This window comes from Pan paniscus, chromosome 1 (assembly GCF_029289425.2).
Source record: "Pan paniscus chromosome 1, NHGRI_mPanPan1-v2.0_pri, whole genome shotgun sequence".
NCBI classification, from domain to species: Eukaryota; Metazoa; Chordata; class Mammalia; order Primates; family Hominidae; genus Pan; species Pan paniscus.
This window is the reverse complement of record NC_073249.2, coordinates 210,095,079-210,112,698: the sequence shown is the minus strand read 5'-3', so window position 1 is coordinate 210,112,698 and position 17,620 is coordinate 210,095,079. Positions and strand designations below refer to the sequence as shown.

At 45.2% G+C, this 17,620-nt stretch overlaps 1 protein-coding gene across 2 annotated transcripts in view; it reads right to left on the bottom strand.

Moving 5' to 3' along the window:
• Positions 1 to 954: 954 nt before the first annotated feature.
• The window catches only part of SDHB (succinate dehydrogenase complex iron sulfur subunit B), a 35,735-nt gene continuing 19,069 nt past the window's right edge, over positions 955 to 17,620 (bottom strand). The window contains exons 3-8 of one of the 2 annotated variants that reach the window (XM_003814449.5): positions 15,265 to 15,350; positions 10,811 to 10,947; positions 9,959 to 10,075; positions 6,186 to 6,287; positions 4,835 to 4,957; positions 955 to 1,189 (exon numbers count right to left, since the gene is read on the bottom strand). In XM_003814449.5, the coding sequence (XP_003814497.1) occupies positions 1,112 to 1,189; positions 4,835 to 4,957; positions 6,186 to 6,287; positions 9,959 to 10,075; positions 10,811 to 10,947; positions 15,265 to 15,350 (643 nt within the window). In that variant the 3' untranslated portion in view covers positions 955 to 1,111. Of the gene's footprint in view, positions 1,190 to 3,992; positions 4,958 to 6,185; positions 6,288 to 9,958; positions 10,076 to 10,810; positions 10,948 to 15,264; positions 15,351 to 17,620 lie in introns of those variants that run through there. The other variant, XM_063594507.1, reaches the window with a different exon arrangement.

Here is a 17,620-nt window from a genome sequence, read left to right as displayed (position 1 = left end):
TGTAATAACGTAGAGTGTTGGAAGGAAATGTCTAAGCTATCAACAGGGGATGAGTTTGGAGGAGCTTCCACTTTTACTTTCCCCCTTTCTCCTTTTTTGCATTGCTTTTTTGTTTTGTGGAGACAGGGTCTCACTCTGTTGCTCAGACTGGAGTGCAGCGGTGTGATCTCGGTCACCGCAACCTCCACCTCCCAGGCTCAAGTGATTCTCCTGCCTCAGCCTCCCAAGTAGCTGGGATTACAGGCATGCGCCCCCACTGCCCGGCTAATTTTTGTATTTTTAGTAGAGACGGGGTTTCACCACGCTAGCCAGGCTGGTCTTGAACTCCTCACCTCAAATGATCCTCCCGCCTCAGCCTCCCAAAGTGCTGGGATTACAGGCGTGAGCCACCACGCCCGGCTGTGCAGTGAGCATGCCAGCCAAGGCAGCAGTGCTGTGGAGTTGATGTTTGCAGTGAGAGGCCCCACGAGGTCATTTGTGGAACTAACTGGATTCACAACTGACCAGGGTCATTGCTCTGTGCTGGAGGAATCTCAAACCTGGCCTCACCGACGTATCCAAAGACTTACCAAGATTTGGTTTTCAGTAATTCTGGTACTGAAAACTATAGAAACTGGGATGATACAGAACACTAACACTAACTGAGTGTTCAGAATAAGTGCCAGGCATTCTCATACCAGATGGATGAAGTAGGCACAATTATGGATCCCATCTTACAGATGGGCGAATGGAGCAGCAAAGAGGTGAAGGAACTTGTCCAAGGTTGTCTAGCTGGTGAGTGGCAAAGCTGGGAACAAGCTGCAGGCCCTGCCTGATGTCAGTTCCACGGCTCATCACCTCCTTCCAGCTAAGGTACCCCCACCCCTACTCAGCTCTGAAGCCCCGTCCATCTCTCCAAGGACAAGGACTCCTGGCACCTTCACATTCCCCTGCAGCAAGTAAAGGAACAGGTTCTTTTTTTTGTTAATAAAGTAGAATAACATTTATTTCTTAAAATTTTTATTATACATGCTGTATTCATGGAAAACCAAGATCTTTAAAGGAACTCAAATTAGATATAAATTATGTTCAGCTCTGAGCTGGTTATAAATCATGTTTAGCATGGAAACAGTTAAACTGAAGCTTTCTTCTCCTTATAGGTTGCCATCATTTTCTTGATCTCCGCAATAGCTTTCCCTGGATTCAGACCCTTGAAAAAAGAGAAGAGAATCAATAACAAATGATAACTGAAACTGAAAGGGAAAACCCACAATCTTGGGTGAAACTCCTTTCTCAGCTGGTTCAGTGTCCAAGCAAGGTGAATGCATATCAAGTCCCTCAAAACCATAGGGGTTGGGCTAAGGGCTCTCTTCTGTCTACCTTTTTTAACATTTGAAGATGGTCAGCTCCCTCTGGCAAGAGCTCTGCCACGTTGAATTCCTTCTTGTGTGGCTCACTCTAACAGGTAAACAGGCCCAGGGCAGAGCTGCACTCTCTGACTGCTCAAAGACACTCAGGGTAGTGTCTCTTCTAGGACTACAGGCCAATGTCAAAATCAGCCAGACATCTCTAAATCTTTTACATCATCATTATTAAATAGGCAGCAGCAGAAATCAGCATATACCAGCTCTCAAAAGTATGTGGAAGAAACTACCCTATTAACCCTTTGTAAAACCATGATGATTTCAACTGGCCAATACCATTGGTAGTAGCTACAGTTTGCCCCTACAGCTGTTAGCATCTGCTTTGCAGGAGGCACAATAATTAAACCCACTGAATGCCAGCTTCATTGAAGTAGAAAGTAGAAAGTACTTTACCAAGTACTTGCTTTTACCAAGCAAGTACTTGGTATAATGAGACAAGGACCCATCTGACGTTAGTGAAGTTTCCCCTCATTTTAGAAGGCTAAGTCTACCCCCCTAAAAAAGTGTTGTGGAAAGAAAGAAGAAAAGGAAAGAAAGAAAAGAGATCTTGAGAGAAGAAGAGAAAGAAAAAAAATATATATTTTTGACAGGGTCTTGCTCTGTCATCCAGGCTGAAGTGTGATCATAGTTCACTGTGGCCTGGAACACCTGGCTCAAGTGATCCTCCGGCCTCAGCCTCTCAAGTAACTGAAACTACAGGTGCGTGCCACCACACCTGGCTAATTAAAAAAATTTTTTTTTGTAGAGATGGGATCGCACTATGTTGTCCAGGCTGGTCAAAAAGACACTCTTCATATACCAACATGGGATAATCTCCAAAATATAGTGGGTGAAAAAATACAGATAAATGTGATATAAGAAAGACAGAAGAGGACACATATGCATTTGTGTGCAGCATAAAACACTTCTGAAGTTCACATAAGAATCTGACTTCTAGGGAGGTGGCTGGGTGGAGTGGGAGGGAGAATTTTCACTGTATATCCTTCTGAATCTGGACCTACCTGTGTATTTCCGGTCCCCACAGGGTCAGTAAGGGTGTTTAGACTTAGAAGGTTGGTACATACCCAATCCATGCAGGAAGAAAGAGCACTGGATGGGGAGGCAGACGGCCTAACTCTAGTCCTACCTTCCCACTGACCTGACAGTGATCTTGGGCGAGTCACTCCCCTCCCCACCTGGGGCTCAATTTCCCCATCTGTATAAGGGGATTAAACTTGATGGTTTTCAAGTCCCTTCCAGTTTCATGATCGGCCTATGTCTATGTCTCAGTCCCAACTTCCAGCCCTGTTTCACAGAAGGGAGGGCAAGGCACAGAGAACCTGTTCTTGGCTGTCTCAGTTGTCTGCTGCACCCATCCCCTCCATGCACAGGTTTGTGACCAGGAATGCCCCTCAGAGTCACTCGCAGAGCTTCTGAAGAAACACACAGCCAGGCCCCACCACTGAAGATGCTATCTCTGTCTCAAACAAGCCCAGTACTCATGTTTTTTTAAAAAATAACATAAGGTGACATTTATTGAGTGCTTACTATATGCCAGGCACTGTTCCAAGCGCTTTTATAGCATAACTTGCCTCAGAGGTCAGTAGCTATTCACAGGCACAATCATGGTAAACCACAGTCCTGGGGACAGGACCCAGATGGAAGCCCAGGCAATAGGGAGCTGAAGCCTGGGGGCTCCCCCAGCGAGGCCACTGGAAACACAGAGGTTTCCAGGCAAAAAATAAGTGAATTCTACAGCTTGGATTTCATGTTTTCAAATACACAGTGTAATCTTTTTTTACGGCTAACTGGCCACCCTACAGTTTTCCACCTTGCCGCCCACTGACTCACTGCAACTTTTAAGTGAAATCACCCACAGTCTTTGCTCGGAGGGCAGCCGTGTTCTGAACCACACAGCCCTAGCCCTTCCCTGCCCACTGGGCAAGGCTGACTGGACCAGGGCTGACACCTGCTATGGTTTGAATGTGTCCCCAAAAGCTCATGTGTTGAAAACCTAATCTCCAATGCAACAGTATTGACAGGTGGGACCTTTAAGAAGTGATTAGGTTATGAAGGCTCTGCCCTCACAAATGGATTGCCATTATCATAGGAGTAAGTTCCTGATAAAAGGATGAGTTTGGATTAGTCAGGTGTGGTGGTGTGTGCCTGTAGTCCCAGCTACTCAGGAGGTAGGAGGATCACTTAAGGCCAGCAGTTCCAGGCTGCAGTGAGCTATGATTGCGCCACTGCACCCCAGCCTGGGCAACACAGTGAGACCCTGTCTTTAAAAAAAAAAACAGATGAGAAGGGCCGGGCGCGGTGGCTCACGCCTGTAATCCCAGCACTTTGGGAGGCCAAGGTGGGTGGATCACCTGAGGTCGGGAGTTCGAGACCAGCCTGACCAACATAGAGAAACCCTATCTCTACTAAAAATACAAAATTAGCCAGGCATGAGTGGTGCCTGCCTGTAATCCCAGCTACTCGGGAGGCGAAGGCAGGAGAATCACTTGAACCCGGGAGGCGGAGGTTGTGGTGAGCTGAGATCGATCGTGCCATTGCACTCCAGCCTGGGCAACAGGAGCGAAACTCTGTCTCAAAAAAAAAAAAGGATGAGCTTGGGCTCCCTTTCTCTTGCCCTTCTGCCTTTTGCCATGGGGTAATACAGCATGAAGGTTCTTGTTAGATGCCGGCGCCAGCCTCTAGAGCTGTGCGTCAAATAAACTTCTTTATAAAATTACCCAGTCTGAAATTCTGTGATAGTACCACAAAACAGACTGAGACAGAACCTGGCCAAAGGGCAGCCGGTCTGTAGTCAGCTGCGGCCTCTGATGTGCAGGCATGAGAAGGTGAGCTGGGCCAATGCGACACCCTCTCAGGAACCTGTGCTGAGAAGTGCTGGGAGGCGGGCGGGTGGCTGAAGCTGGAAGTGTGCTGGGAGGCAAAATCCAGGCCAGAGTGAGCCAAAAGCAGCAGCAAATGCGAGCAGGAAGAGGAACGAAAGCCAGAGCTTTGAGTCAGAGAAAACCTCCACAGAGCTGAAGGAAAGAACAGGCTGCTAGAGAGCAGAGCAGATTAGCAGCTGACATTGCGAGAAAGATGGAGAAGTAATGAAGTCCTCACAGCTGCCCACGTTCCAACGGCTTTCGCTTTCTGTTTCCTGGGAAGGTTGAACGCAGGTACCTGCTCATGGGTTCCTGTGCATCCTTAACTCCCACAATGTCCCTGTGTAGCCTACAAATAAAGCCTGCTCCTGAGGTGGCCCGAGTCAGTCTACTCCTTGCAACTAAGAGCCAAACTAGCCCCTAGGCTCACACTGAAAGGACAGGCATATGCTGGTCCCTTTCCTTCTCAAATGACTAGGGTTGCTCTCTGCCAATCACCTCTTTGTGAGCACATGCTACTCCTGGCGTGTCAGCTCTGAGGCAGAGCTGAGGGTCACCAGCCCCACGTACCTTAGGACAGGTCCTTGTGCAGTTCATGATGGTGTGGCAGCGGTATAGAGAGAATGGGTCCTGCAGCTTGGCCAGGCGCTCCTCTGTGAAGTCGTCTCTGGAGTCAATCATCCAGCGATAGGCCTGGAAAACCAGGGATGATTAGCTGAGCTGCCAATCAACAGGCCAGAGCGGCACCCTGGCTCAACTCAAAGCTCTGGGAGTGCAGAGGAAAGGGAATTCACTCAGCTTAGATGCCTCATCTCCATACTCTTTAATTCTTGTCCATCTTTCAAGGAAAGGTTCCCAACACTTGTAGCTTCACTTGATTAATGGTCCCTGCAAACCTTTGATCCATACTGCACCTGGTACCTGGGTGCTTAATTATACACACTGGGTATCATCTCCTAATTATTTCACGTTGCTCAATAGCTTCCTACCCAGCTTATAATTTGGTGAAGGCAGGGACTGTATCATATAACTCTCTTATCTGTCTTCATGGCACCTACCCATGCTGGACTTGCTGTCTCTGAGTAAAGGAATGATTTAACAGACCTGTCTACAGATAGTATTTGTCCCACTTAATGATTCTTTGAATTTACACAGCCCTCTCAGCAGCCTGAGATCAGCAGGCTGAAACGAATTAATCACATGACCATAGGCCTGCTCTAGCAGTGTTACTTAGAGGACCTCTACATCCCCAACTCGGAGCAGCTGGTAAAAGTGACAAGTATGAGGGTACTTCATTATTCAGTCTTCAAATGGCTGGGAATCAATATTGCTCATGTGGTCACACAAACCTGTAACTTCTCTTTTTGTGGGAAAATGAGAAAGAGAAGTTGGTTTTTGAGTTGCTTAGAGTCTGTGAAAAGCACAAGCTTTCTGGAAACAAAGACAGTGACTTTCTTTGCAGTGAACATCAATACTATTTTCTTTCTAAGCAACCCCTAAATCCAGGCTTTCATTAGCTGGGAAACAGCTTCCAATCTCATAGCTGGGCAGCTGCCCTTCAAAGACACTGCTTTTTCCCCTGCTTGCTCGCTACAAATCTTATGTTACAAATCCTATGAGAGGGAGAAGGGGAGCCTCTGACCACCAGGCAAACGGAAATACATTTTAAACATCTGCAAGGCATGGTTTGCTCCCCCTTGGGGTGACCCTCACTGCACTGAAACAAAGGCAATTTGCAGACAAGGCCCCAGATTTACCGAAAGCAAGTGAATACAACGCAACCAATTACCCTGTTTGGACTGGATGGCAATGAAGGAAACCAGGCCCCTCAGAATGGCTGGCTTACAGCAATCTATTGTCCTCTTGGACTTCTGGATGCTTGAGTTTCAATTTCTCTTAAAGCAATTAAGGAGCACCTCACCTGCATAAGAACTGCAGGCCCCAGATATTTGTCTCCGTTCCACCAGTAGCTGGGGCAGCTGGTGCTACAGCAGGCACAGAGAATGCACTCGTAGAGCCCGTCCTGTATGGGGAGAAAGGAGAGGCAGGAGCTTGTGACAGGAGAGACTCTGCTATGTCTTCAGCTGATTAAATGTGACCTTTGGGGTCAGTGCATGAACAAAGTGCCTGCTTGCATGTGAATTTTCTTAGCAAAATCCAAGGGGTGATTTGCAGATATTTAGCAGATTAATAAAGATCTTGCAAGTGAAATGTAAACATCTGCCCAGGGTTCTTAAATCCACGTATAGTGCACTTTCCCTTTAATAAACAAGAACCTCTCACTTGTCTAAAAAAGAAATAGAAAACAAGAACACAAAAACAACTCCCATAAATTCCAGCTTCCTGGAATGAGGTCAAGAGGGGAGAGATTCAAAAGCCTAGGGGCTGAAGCAGCAGGAGTCTGTAGCTATTTCTGCCCTGGGCTCAGCAGAAGGGCCCTCAGGTTTTCACTGGGAACATCAACATCATCCCCAGTGACTGCCACTGCCAATCCTGACGGAGGCCCTGCGCCTTACACGCTTTCCTTAACTGATCATCACAGTAATCCTGTGAGGTGACTCCTGCAAGTTCCACTTACAGGTAAGGAACCAAGGCGAGGAGAGTGAGTTAGGCCATGTGCCCAGGGACGTGCCACTATAGGCAGCAGAACCAGGATGTGGCCCCGGCAGCTGGCTCTGGCTTCCTGCACTTTCACACCTGCCACACTGGGTCAGTCTGCCCAACAAGTCCCAAACACAAACTGGACTTTCTGAGTTTGGAAACAACAGAAATAGATTAAAAACAGCAAAACGAAAGGGGCCCACTGACACCTGAAGTGACAGTTGAGAACAGATGAGACAGAACCGATGGTTGTGATTGAACCATGAGTCTTCAACCAAATCTATGTTATGTCCAGACGGCTGGTGAGAGTGTCAACTGGCCCCACTGGTCTACAAGGCATAAGGTCACAGGATTAAGAGCCTTAAGAATAGTCATATTCTTTAACCCACTCCTAGAAAAATCTGTAATAAGAAATTAGAATGTTTTGGGCAGAACTTGAAGGATAAAGATGTTCATCTAGCCTTATTTCTAACAGTAAAAAATTGGAAACAATTTCATTGTCCAGCAACAGTGAAATGGTTTTATGGCGCATGGTGCATACATCTGAAGCAGTAGAAAGCAAAGTGTAAGTTAATGCTTATGAAGAATTTTAAGAACATGAAGAAAATGCTCACAATAACATAAGTGAAAAAAGCAGGATATAAAAGCATATTTACATTTTGATCCCAGCTACATAAAAATATAATGTAATAAACAAAAAACAAAGGAAACTATAAATATTAACAGAGATTATGTTTTGGTGGTGGAATTATAAATTCTTTTTTTTTTTTTTTTGAGACAGGGTCTTGCTGTGTGCCCCTGGCTGGAGTGCAGTGGCACAATCACAGTTCACTGCAGCCTGGAACTCTTGTGCTCAAGCAATCCTCCCATCTCAGCCTTTTGAGTAGCTGGGACTATAGGTGCATACCACCATGCCTGGCTAAGTTTTAAAGTTTTTGTAGAGACAGGGTCGCCCTATGTTCCCCAGGCTGAAAATTATAGCTCATTTAAAAAATGATGGAGCCTCTCTGAACCTATTTTGGTTTGGGGGCTGCCCAATTAAAAATAAATACATACATAAATTTCTCCACATTTTCCAATTATTTATTAAGTTCAGCATACTAATTTAAGGAAGCCAAAAAATGTTAAATGTTTGGTATGTAAATGAGTAAATGAGTAAATTTCTATTACAGGTTGGGCATCCCAAATCTGAAAATCTGAAATCCAAAATGTTCCAAAATCTGAAACTTTTTGAGCACCAATATGCTGCTCAAAGGAAATGTTCACTGGAGCATGGATTTCAGATTTCGGATTTGGGGTGCTCAACTAGTAAGTGTAAGGCAAATATTCCAAAATCTGAAAACATCTGAAACCCCAAACACTGAAACCCAAGCATTTAGGATAAGGAATACTCAACTTGTATCTAGAAAACCAAACATGCTCAGGGGAACTCTTCAATCCCTAATAATACCACATCAGGGAGATGTTCACTAGCTACGCACCAGCCTTGCCTAGGAATGCAAAGGACTCGCTGGGCCAGAGGGCCCGGTTCAGCCTGGACTCCGGGATGCACAAGACTCTGGGAGGTAGAAACTGAGGAGCAGAGCTGCAGTCTGAGAAGAGCAGCTCTGAAGTCTCGTCCTAGGCTAACTCTGACTTGCAGGCCACTGTGCTGACCCTCACTATCTTGATGGTGACAGACTGGGCACACTTACTAGGACTCCCCTTTTTCTTTCTTTTTTTTTTTTTTTTCTTTGAGACGGAGTCTAGCTCTGTTGCCCAGGCTGAAGTACAGCGGCACAATCTTGGCTCACTGAAACCTCCGCCTCCCGGGTTCAAGAGATTCTCCTGCCTTGGCCTCCTGAGTAGCTGGAATTATAGGTGTGAGCCACCATACTCAGCTAATTTTTGTATTTTCAGTAAAGATGGGGTTTTATCACGTTGGCCACGCTGGTCTCGAACTCCTGACCTCAAGTGATCCGCCCACCTCGGCCTCCCTAAGTGCTGGGATCACAGATGAGCCACTGCACCTGGCCGGACTCCCCTTTCTTAACGTTTTATGGGCAACAGGAGAGGATGCTAAATATTTACCAAGTCTTAAAAGGTAGAATTAATTTATTCATTCATACAACTGATACTTTTCATATATTCATATATATGTATATGTTTTAGAGACAAAACCTGGGCTATGTTGCCCGGGCTGGCCTCAAACTCTCAGACTCTCAAACTCCTGGGCTCAGGTGATCCTCCTACCTCAGCCTCCTGAGTAGCTGGGACTATCAGCATGCGCCACTGCATCTGGCCTTTTTAAAAATTTATATATATTTTTACAGTATTTACATAACTAATATTTATGGATAAAATAACATGCGCCAGGGCCTAGGGATCCAGAAAGGAAGAAGACACAGCCATTGCCCTTGGCCCTGTGCAGGCCTGCAGGTGGGGCTCTGTCTCCATTTGGTCCCCTTCCTACCTCATGTCCACAAGTATGCAGGGAGTATGCAAATCAGAGAAGACTTCTTCGCAGAGGAGTTGAAGTAGTGTAGAAGAAGAAAGACTGAAAACTTGATAATGATGCCTCCGTTTTAAGATTTTATAGCTTGTACACAGGAATGGCAACTCCCAGAGAGTGAGCAGGCCAGGAATAATCCCACCCCACAGATCACCAGAAGTATGGTGTCAGGAAAGAACATCGATGACTCTGTTTTGCCATTAACATTTCACTCCCATTTGTAAAGCAGAATGATGGTAGTTACAACTGGCCAGCATATGTGTTTCATTTTTGCCCCCAGTGAGGGAACAGTTCTGACTTAGTGTAAAGCCCAGGCAATTTACATACTGGTTTCTTTTGAAAAAGATGGACTAGCCACACAGCAACCACCCGCCCCTGCAGGCGGGGCACAGGGCTCTAGCTCCTTGGTCCACTCTGGGCCATTCACGGGTTCACACTACTCACCCGGCCCTAAGAGGATGAGTGCCCCACCCTCGCGCCAGTTCCTCTCCAGAATACACTAAATGGCTTGCATCAGCTTATGTTCCCTGCCAAGCCACACTCCTGGCAAACATCTTTGCAATAAATTCTTCAGATCGAAACAATAAATAGGGACTAATGACCAGTTTCTCACGCTCTTCTATGGACTGCAGATACTGCTGCTTGCCTTCCTGAGATTCATCCTTCTTCTTCAAATAAGGCTCAATGGATTTGTACTGTGCATAGAAGTTGCTCAGATCCTGTGGTTAAGAGGAAGAAGAAGAAGAAGAAGAAGAAGAAAAGGATCAGATTCCATCATCACCTCAGCTTTATTTACCCCATTTCTTGGACACTGACTACTCGTCCACTCTATGCCAGGCAGAAGCCAGACTCTTTTCCTTTGTCATGAATATATGCAAAGATTACAAAAGGAAAAATGGTCACAATGTTAAGCATGGTTAGGAAACCTCTCCCTCACCTACCTGGGAAACCTGCCAATCCCACAGTCCTTTCTGCCCTTGAAAACACCACGTCAGCAAAGGTGGTCAAATATAGGGAGGTAGAAATTAAAGTAGAACTCATAAACAGCTGTTGCTTTCCCAACTGGCATTTTCCACATGACTTCTTTGTAGTTATGGCCAAATTATTCATTTCTGGAAATGTTCCAATTCTAAAATTCTGTGCCCCATTATTCTCAAACAAACCTCACCAAATGAGCTGCTGGAGGATTTTCTAGGCGTTTATCTTCTGCCATTCAAATTCTTCAATTAAACTCTGGCCACACTGTCTCAGATCTGAGGATTTTCCCAATCTCTCAGTGACACTGTGGTCCTCCTCCTGCCATAATATAGGAAACAGTCCCATCTATTTACTATCTGACTAGAAGAGGAGCCTTAAATACTCAAACAAATCCTGCCCTGAAAAACTAATAGCGTAACACACACAGCACTGCCCCACATGCAAACAAAAACAAAACCAGAGATGCAGAAACTCACGGGAACAAGATCCTTTATCACATACATGTGTGGAAGAGGGTAGATTTTTGAGACCTTATTGAGGTTGGTGTCAATCCTTCGGGTGCAAGCTAGAGTGTTGCCTCCATTGATGTTCATTGCACAAGAGCCACAGATGCCTGAAAGAGACACATTTAACACATCCTCACCCATATCCGGAATCAGTCCTGCCCCAAATACTTTCTTCTGGATCCTCCTTGCTGTGCCATCAGGGGCAGCACTGACATGGAACATGCCTCTGACAGAGGTGCCTGTTGGCTTTTCTCCCTTCCCTCCTTCTTCCTGCCTCGAATGTGGTTCTAATGGCTTGAGTTCCAAAAACTACTCCATGACCATGTGACAACCTTGAGGTTAGAAGCCACATGCCAAGGATGGCACTGGAGGAGGCCAGGGGCCTGGGCGCTGCTGGCACCATGGAGTTTCCACAGCAGTTCTAGCTCCATGTGTCACGTGTTTTGAAGAAAAATCAGCCTGTGTTTTTTTTTTTTTTTTTTTTAAAGAAAGGGTCTCACTCTGTCACCCAGGCTGGAGTGCAGTGGTGCAATCACAGCTCACTGCAGTCCTCAACGCCTGAGCTCAAGTGATCCTCCCACCTCAGCCTCCTAAGTAGCTGGGACTACAGAAGTAGCCCACCACACCCAGCTAATTTTCTGGTATTTTTTGTAGAGACGAGACTTGTAGAGACAGGGTTTTGTTATGTTGCCCAGGCTGGGCTTGAACTGCTGGGCTCAAGTAATCTGCCTGCCTTGGCCTCCGGAAGCACTGGGATTACAGGTGTGGGCCACCACACACCCGTCAAGCCTATTTTTTTTTTTTTTTTTCTTTGAGAAGGAGTTTTGCTCTTGTTGCCCAGGCTGGAGTGCAATGCCACGATCTTGGCTCACCACAACCTCCGCCTCCCCAGTTCAAGTGATTCTCCTGCCTCAGCCTCCCGAGTAGGGGTGGGTGTGGTGGCTCACGCCTGGAAACCTAGATTTTTTAAAGCCACTGTTATTTGAACACAAATCTAACAGACACAATACCCAAAAGTAAAGTAAATCAACATTGTCTTGGTCATCTTAAGGTTGAGGTGACCTGGATACAGATTATTAAGAGATAGCTCTTCTTCTTTTTTTTTCTTGGCTGAGTCTTGCTGTGTCACCCAGGCTGAAGTGCAGTGGTGGAGTCATAGCTCACTGTAGCTCACTTTAGCCTCAAACTTCTGGGCTCAAGCGATCCTCCCACCACAGCCTCCTGAGTAGCTGGGACTACAGGCACATGCCGCCATGTGCGGTGAATTCAAAAAAATTCTTTGTAGGTTGGGTGAAGTGGCTCACACCTGGAATCCCAGCACTTTGGGAGGCTGAGGTGGGCAGATCACTTGAGGTCAGGAGTTCGAGACCAGTTTGGCCAACATGGTAAAACCCTGTCTCTACTAAAAATATAAGTTGTGGCGGGTGCCTGTAATCCCAGCTACTCAGGAGGGTGAGGTGGGAGAATCATTTGAACTGAGGAGGAGAAGGTTGCAGTGAGCAGAGATCGTGCCACTGCACTCCAGCCTGGGTGACAGAGCAAGATTCCATCTCAAAAAAAAAGAAAAAAATAATTGTTTTTTGTAGAGCAGGGGTCTCACTATATTGCCCAGGCTGGTCTCTAACTCACAGCCTCAAGTAATCCTTCTGCCTTTGCCTCCCACTGTGTTGGGATTACAGGCCTAAGCCACCACACTTGACAGAGGAAAGGCTTCTTCTATTGTCTTCATAAAATACGCAGCATAGTACCCTGGGGCTATAAAACCCACAAAAGCTGACTCAGCATGGACTTTCCAAAGAGGAGAAGAATGAACTAATATGAAACTGAGGCAAAGCAAAGCAAACTAAACAAAAAACGTGCTGACCCAGGACCCTGACATGAGAATTTTCTTAGCCTGGACCTACTTCCTGTATATGGAAATTTCCTGGGTGTTTTGGAATTTAAAAATGATTATGTACTCTAAACCTCTAGTGTCAGTCCTCTGAAGCTGTTTTTTGAAGATCATTAGGTCGGAGAAACCTGACTGCTTGAGAAAGTTGCACTGGTTATCATCTTTTTTTTTTTTTAGATGGTGTCTTGCTCTGTCGCCCAGGCTGGAGTGCAGTGGCACAATCTCGGCTTACTGCAACCTCTGCCTCCCGGGTTCAAGTGATTCTCCTGCCTCAGCCTCCTGAGTAGCTGGGATTATAGGTGCCCGCCACCACACCTGGCTAATTTTTGTATTTTTAGTAGAGACGGGGTTTTACCATGTTGGTCAGGCTGGTCTCAAACTCTGACCTTGTGATCTGCCCGCCTTGGCCTCCGAATGCCTGGCCTCACCTTTTTTTTTTTTTTTTAATGGAAAGGGAGTCTATGTTTCCCAGGCTGGTCTCAAACTCCTAGCCTCAAGCTAGCCTACCACCTAGACCTCCCAAAGTACTGGGATCACAGGCGTGAGCCACTGAGCCCAGTCGGTTATCACTTTCATAAGACTAGAAAAGACAGTAAGACTCTCCTTCTCCTGTAAATCTTAGAAAGAGTGTAAGGGAACCCAAAGATGTGTCTTAAGCAAATACTCCTAGAGTTCCCCAAGAGACTGGATATTATCAATATATTTATGTATACCTGGCATCCAACTAGAGCAGTTTGCTTTTACAAGAAATGGCATAAAAATTAAAAAAATAAATCCAATGAACTTTCTCTCAAAAAGGCTCCCTGGGAATTCTCTTACAAGATGGGAATTAAAAAAAAAATGAGAAAAACAAGATGGGAATAAAAAGGAGTAGCAATTGATACAATTCTGCTTTATTTTTTTTAGTCCAGATGGGTCACACCTTATGTTCTTGGCTCTGAAAGAGTCCTACAGGGAAAGGTTACTGAAAAGCATCTACCTTTCCTGTGTTGCCAGGACTTAATGGGGAAGGCTGCTGTTTAACTGCCGCAGAATGTTCCCTGAACAGCAGGACTCAGCTGAACTATCATAATATCCATCAGCATTTGCAATGCTAAATAAGATTAGCTGAATCAAAACAGATGTCTTAAAAGACTTGAAATGCTTGAAATGTACAGCTGAACAGATAAAAAGCGATGGGCTGGTATCAATACTGGCTTTTCCTTTTTTTTTAAGGTTTTCTTAGAAAAAAGCTCAGTGTCCTCACAGAATCAAGCTACTCTCTGCTTTTGTTTTATCCCAGGTGTTCCAAGCCAAGTCAGTGCCTGAGAGAGCAGATCTGGAGTCTGGAGTCTGACAGCTTTGGCTGACTCCCGGCTCTCAAGTCACTCTCTATGTGTCCTTGTAGAAGTCCATTACCCTCTCTGGGTCTCACCTTTAAACTGAAGGTAGATAATAAGCACAGTCATCTACCTCATGTCCAGTGCACAGAACAGAGCCGGGCACACAGTCTGGCTCCACGGACATCAGGCCAGTCGGTCTTCACTGCACCCCGTGCAATTTTTGCTACACCTGAGAACCACCTGAATCAACTTTCTTTAAAGTATCTCTTGGGTTTTCTTTAACTTGTTTTGCTTAAATTCACATTAAAAAACCACTTATATCCCTATTATACCATCATTGGTAATTATATTTTTCTTTTTTTTTTTTTTTGAGACTGTCTCGCTCTATTGCCCAGGCTGGAGTGCAGTGGCATGATCTTGGCTCACTGCAAACTCCACCTCCCGGGTTCCTGCCTCAGCCTCCTGAGTAGCCAGGATTACAGGCACCCGCTATCACGCCCGGCTAATTTCTGTATTTTTAGTAGAGACAAGGTTTCACCATGTTGGCCAGGTTGATCTCGAACTCCTGGCCCCAGCTGATCCACCCGCCTCGGCCTCCCAAAGTGCTGGGATTACAGGTGTGAGCCACCGCACCCGGCAGTAATTATATTTTTCTAATACAGAAAATGAATACATTGCTATTGATGTAGAAAATGTTAGTCTGCACACTGCCTCAAATGGGCTCATGTGGCACCAGCAGCACAAGTAACCACATGCTGAGGGAGACACTGTACCAGCCAATCCAGAACACAGCTACCAAGGACATGTCATGCTGGGAGCTGAGGGAGACTCACACATCTCCCCTGCTGGACAAGCATAAGTGCCAGACAGAAACTCTCCACTGCTCCCTTAATAAAAGAGCTCAGCAGCACGGAAGGTGCCAGCCAGCAGGTCCTAGCTAGGCCTTGAAGCGTGGAGCAGCTCACAGGGACCGCCAGATGCAGTAACCACAGGATAGAATGCTCCTGAAGGAAAGTAAACTCAGAAACCAGAACTTGCACCATGGTTAGAATTTCGGATGCATTTACCCAAGAAAAGGAATTAGGTTGCACAGCAAGTTCACCCAGCAGAGAGCTGCAGCTGTTTTCCAGATGTCTCTATCAGCTTTGGCCAGCCCAAGCCTCTTTGGAAGACCACAAGTATCCGGAGCCCAACAGGAATGAAATGCTCACCTTCTCTGCATGATCTTCGGAAGGTCAAAGTAGAGTCAACTTCATTCTTAATCTTGATTAAAGCATCCAATACCATGGGGCCACATCTAACAAAGAAAAATATCCAGTGGTATTTATGTAAAGTTCAACCTCCCTACACTTTATCATAATATAATCAGAGACACCTGGATATATTAGCTGATCCATTTGGCCTTCTCAGGTCACCTTCGGAATTTGTTCTGTAGTTTTGTTTTTGCAGATTCTTACATTTTAAGTACTGCACAGTTCTATTTTGATGATCACAGTGCAAACACATTTCTAGGAAATGGAAAGCTAAAGTAGTAGTAGACAAGTATGACACAACTTCCATACAGTGGCCGAGTTTTTGTTTTTTACTTCTGAAGCTCCCTGTAAAGTTTTTCCAAATAATTTATTTCAAATTTTAGTTTGATTTTTAGGATGTAGACAATAGTTTTAAATAGTAATTAATAATACATAACCATAACAGAAGACATAGTACAGAGAATAAAAGACACCCAATCACTCACAGTCCCCCAATCAAATCACTGTGAGCCTCCTAGAACATACAAGGACAGTGACATGGTACTAAGCGGAGCATCCCTGGGCGTGGGACCTGGAGTGCCCGCCTGGCAGCCAAGAGCCTGGTCTGCACCCTGGCTGAGCCACTTACCAGCTTGCAGGCAAATGACTTAATTTCTGCCTAGGCATTTAATCCACTGAGTGCAGAGAGCAGCACCTGCATCCCACAGGATTGCTGGAGGTGAGTTAATACACACGAGATCTTTACAGCAGCATCTGACATATAAATCATAGTTTAACTATAATAATCATCATGCAGAAACTGTGATTCTACGGAAATTACTCTCTGAACCTCAGTTTATCTGTAGAGTTAATATTTACGCCACAGGGTTACTGTGAAAATTACATAAAAATATGTAATTTTTCATAGTACCTGGCATACAGTAAGTGCTCCACAAATCTATTTTCTGGTTGCCACCCTGCCCCCATTCCACTCACTAATTTTCTATGCATGAGATTAAAAATATATTTTAAAATATGCCATTTCCTTTAGTACTATCTGTATTTCATTTTTTTTCTTTTTTTTCTTGAGACGGGGTCTTGCTCTGTTACCCAGGCTGGAGTGCAGTGGCACAATCTCAGATCTGTAACCTCCGCATCCCAGCCTCAAGAGATCCTCCTGCCTCAGCCCCCCAGTAGCTGGGACTACAGGTATGTGCCACCACATCCAGCTTAATTTTTGTATTTTTTTGTAGAGATGGGATTTCGCCATGTTGCCCAGGCTGGTCTCCAACTCCTGGACTCAAGTGATCGATCCTCCTGCCTTGGATTCTCAAAGTGTTGGGATTATGGGTGTGAGGCAATGGTGCGATCTCGGCTCACTGCAACCTCTACCTTCCGGGTTCAAGCGATTCTCCTGCCTCAGCCTCCCGAGTAGCTGGAATTACAGGTGCATGCCACCACACCCGGCTAATTTTTGTATTTTTAGGAGAGATAGGTTTTCCCATGTTGGCCAGGCTGGTCTCAAACTCCTGACCTCAAGTGATCCACCTGCCTCAGCCTTCCCAAATGCTGGGATTACAGGTGTGAGCGACTGCGTCTGGCCCATTATCTGTATTTGTATCAGCACTATGTAGACGTCCTTTCTGCTGGACCTCTGCTAACACTGGGAATTGGAAGCTTTAAAAACCTTTGCTATTCTCATACTGGAGAAGTGTTATTGTTTTCAGTGTTTTAAATCGAGACTTTTGAATACTACATAGGTTGAATGTTTGTCATAAATTTACTAATTTTTCTTTATTTCCCAATTATTTATTGAACATTTACTCTGCCAGGTTCTGTTCTAGATGCTGGGGATGTAGCAGAGAATAAAAGAGATGAATACCACCTGCCTGCACAAAGCTCTGTTCCAGAGGACTCATTCTAGAGACTCAGTCTGTCCACATTCTTTGCCTCTGTTTACCGGGGTCTTGGAAATTCTTTCTCATGATCTGAAGCTCTTATATATTATATCTGTTGCCATTTCTGCTTCCTCCCTCACTGCCAATAGTAATTTGCTATTTGACTTCTAATTTTGGTAACAGAATTTTAAACATATATGAGTTAAATGTTTACATTAATAAAGGTGGCTATTTTTTCTTTTATAACATTATCTATCACTTTTAAGCCTAAACAGACCACTGCCCTTCCTGAGGTCTGATAAATACCTTACATTTTTTTCTACTTAAAAAAAATTTTAAGTTACTCCCCTAAAACTGCAAAAACTGTATCAGTTGTCCCAAATCACTGACTAAATCCTCTTTTGCTTCTTATTTGTAATACCTTTCTCCCATATTTA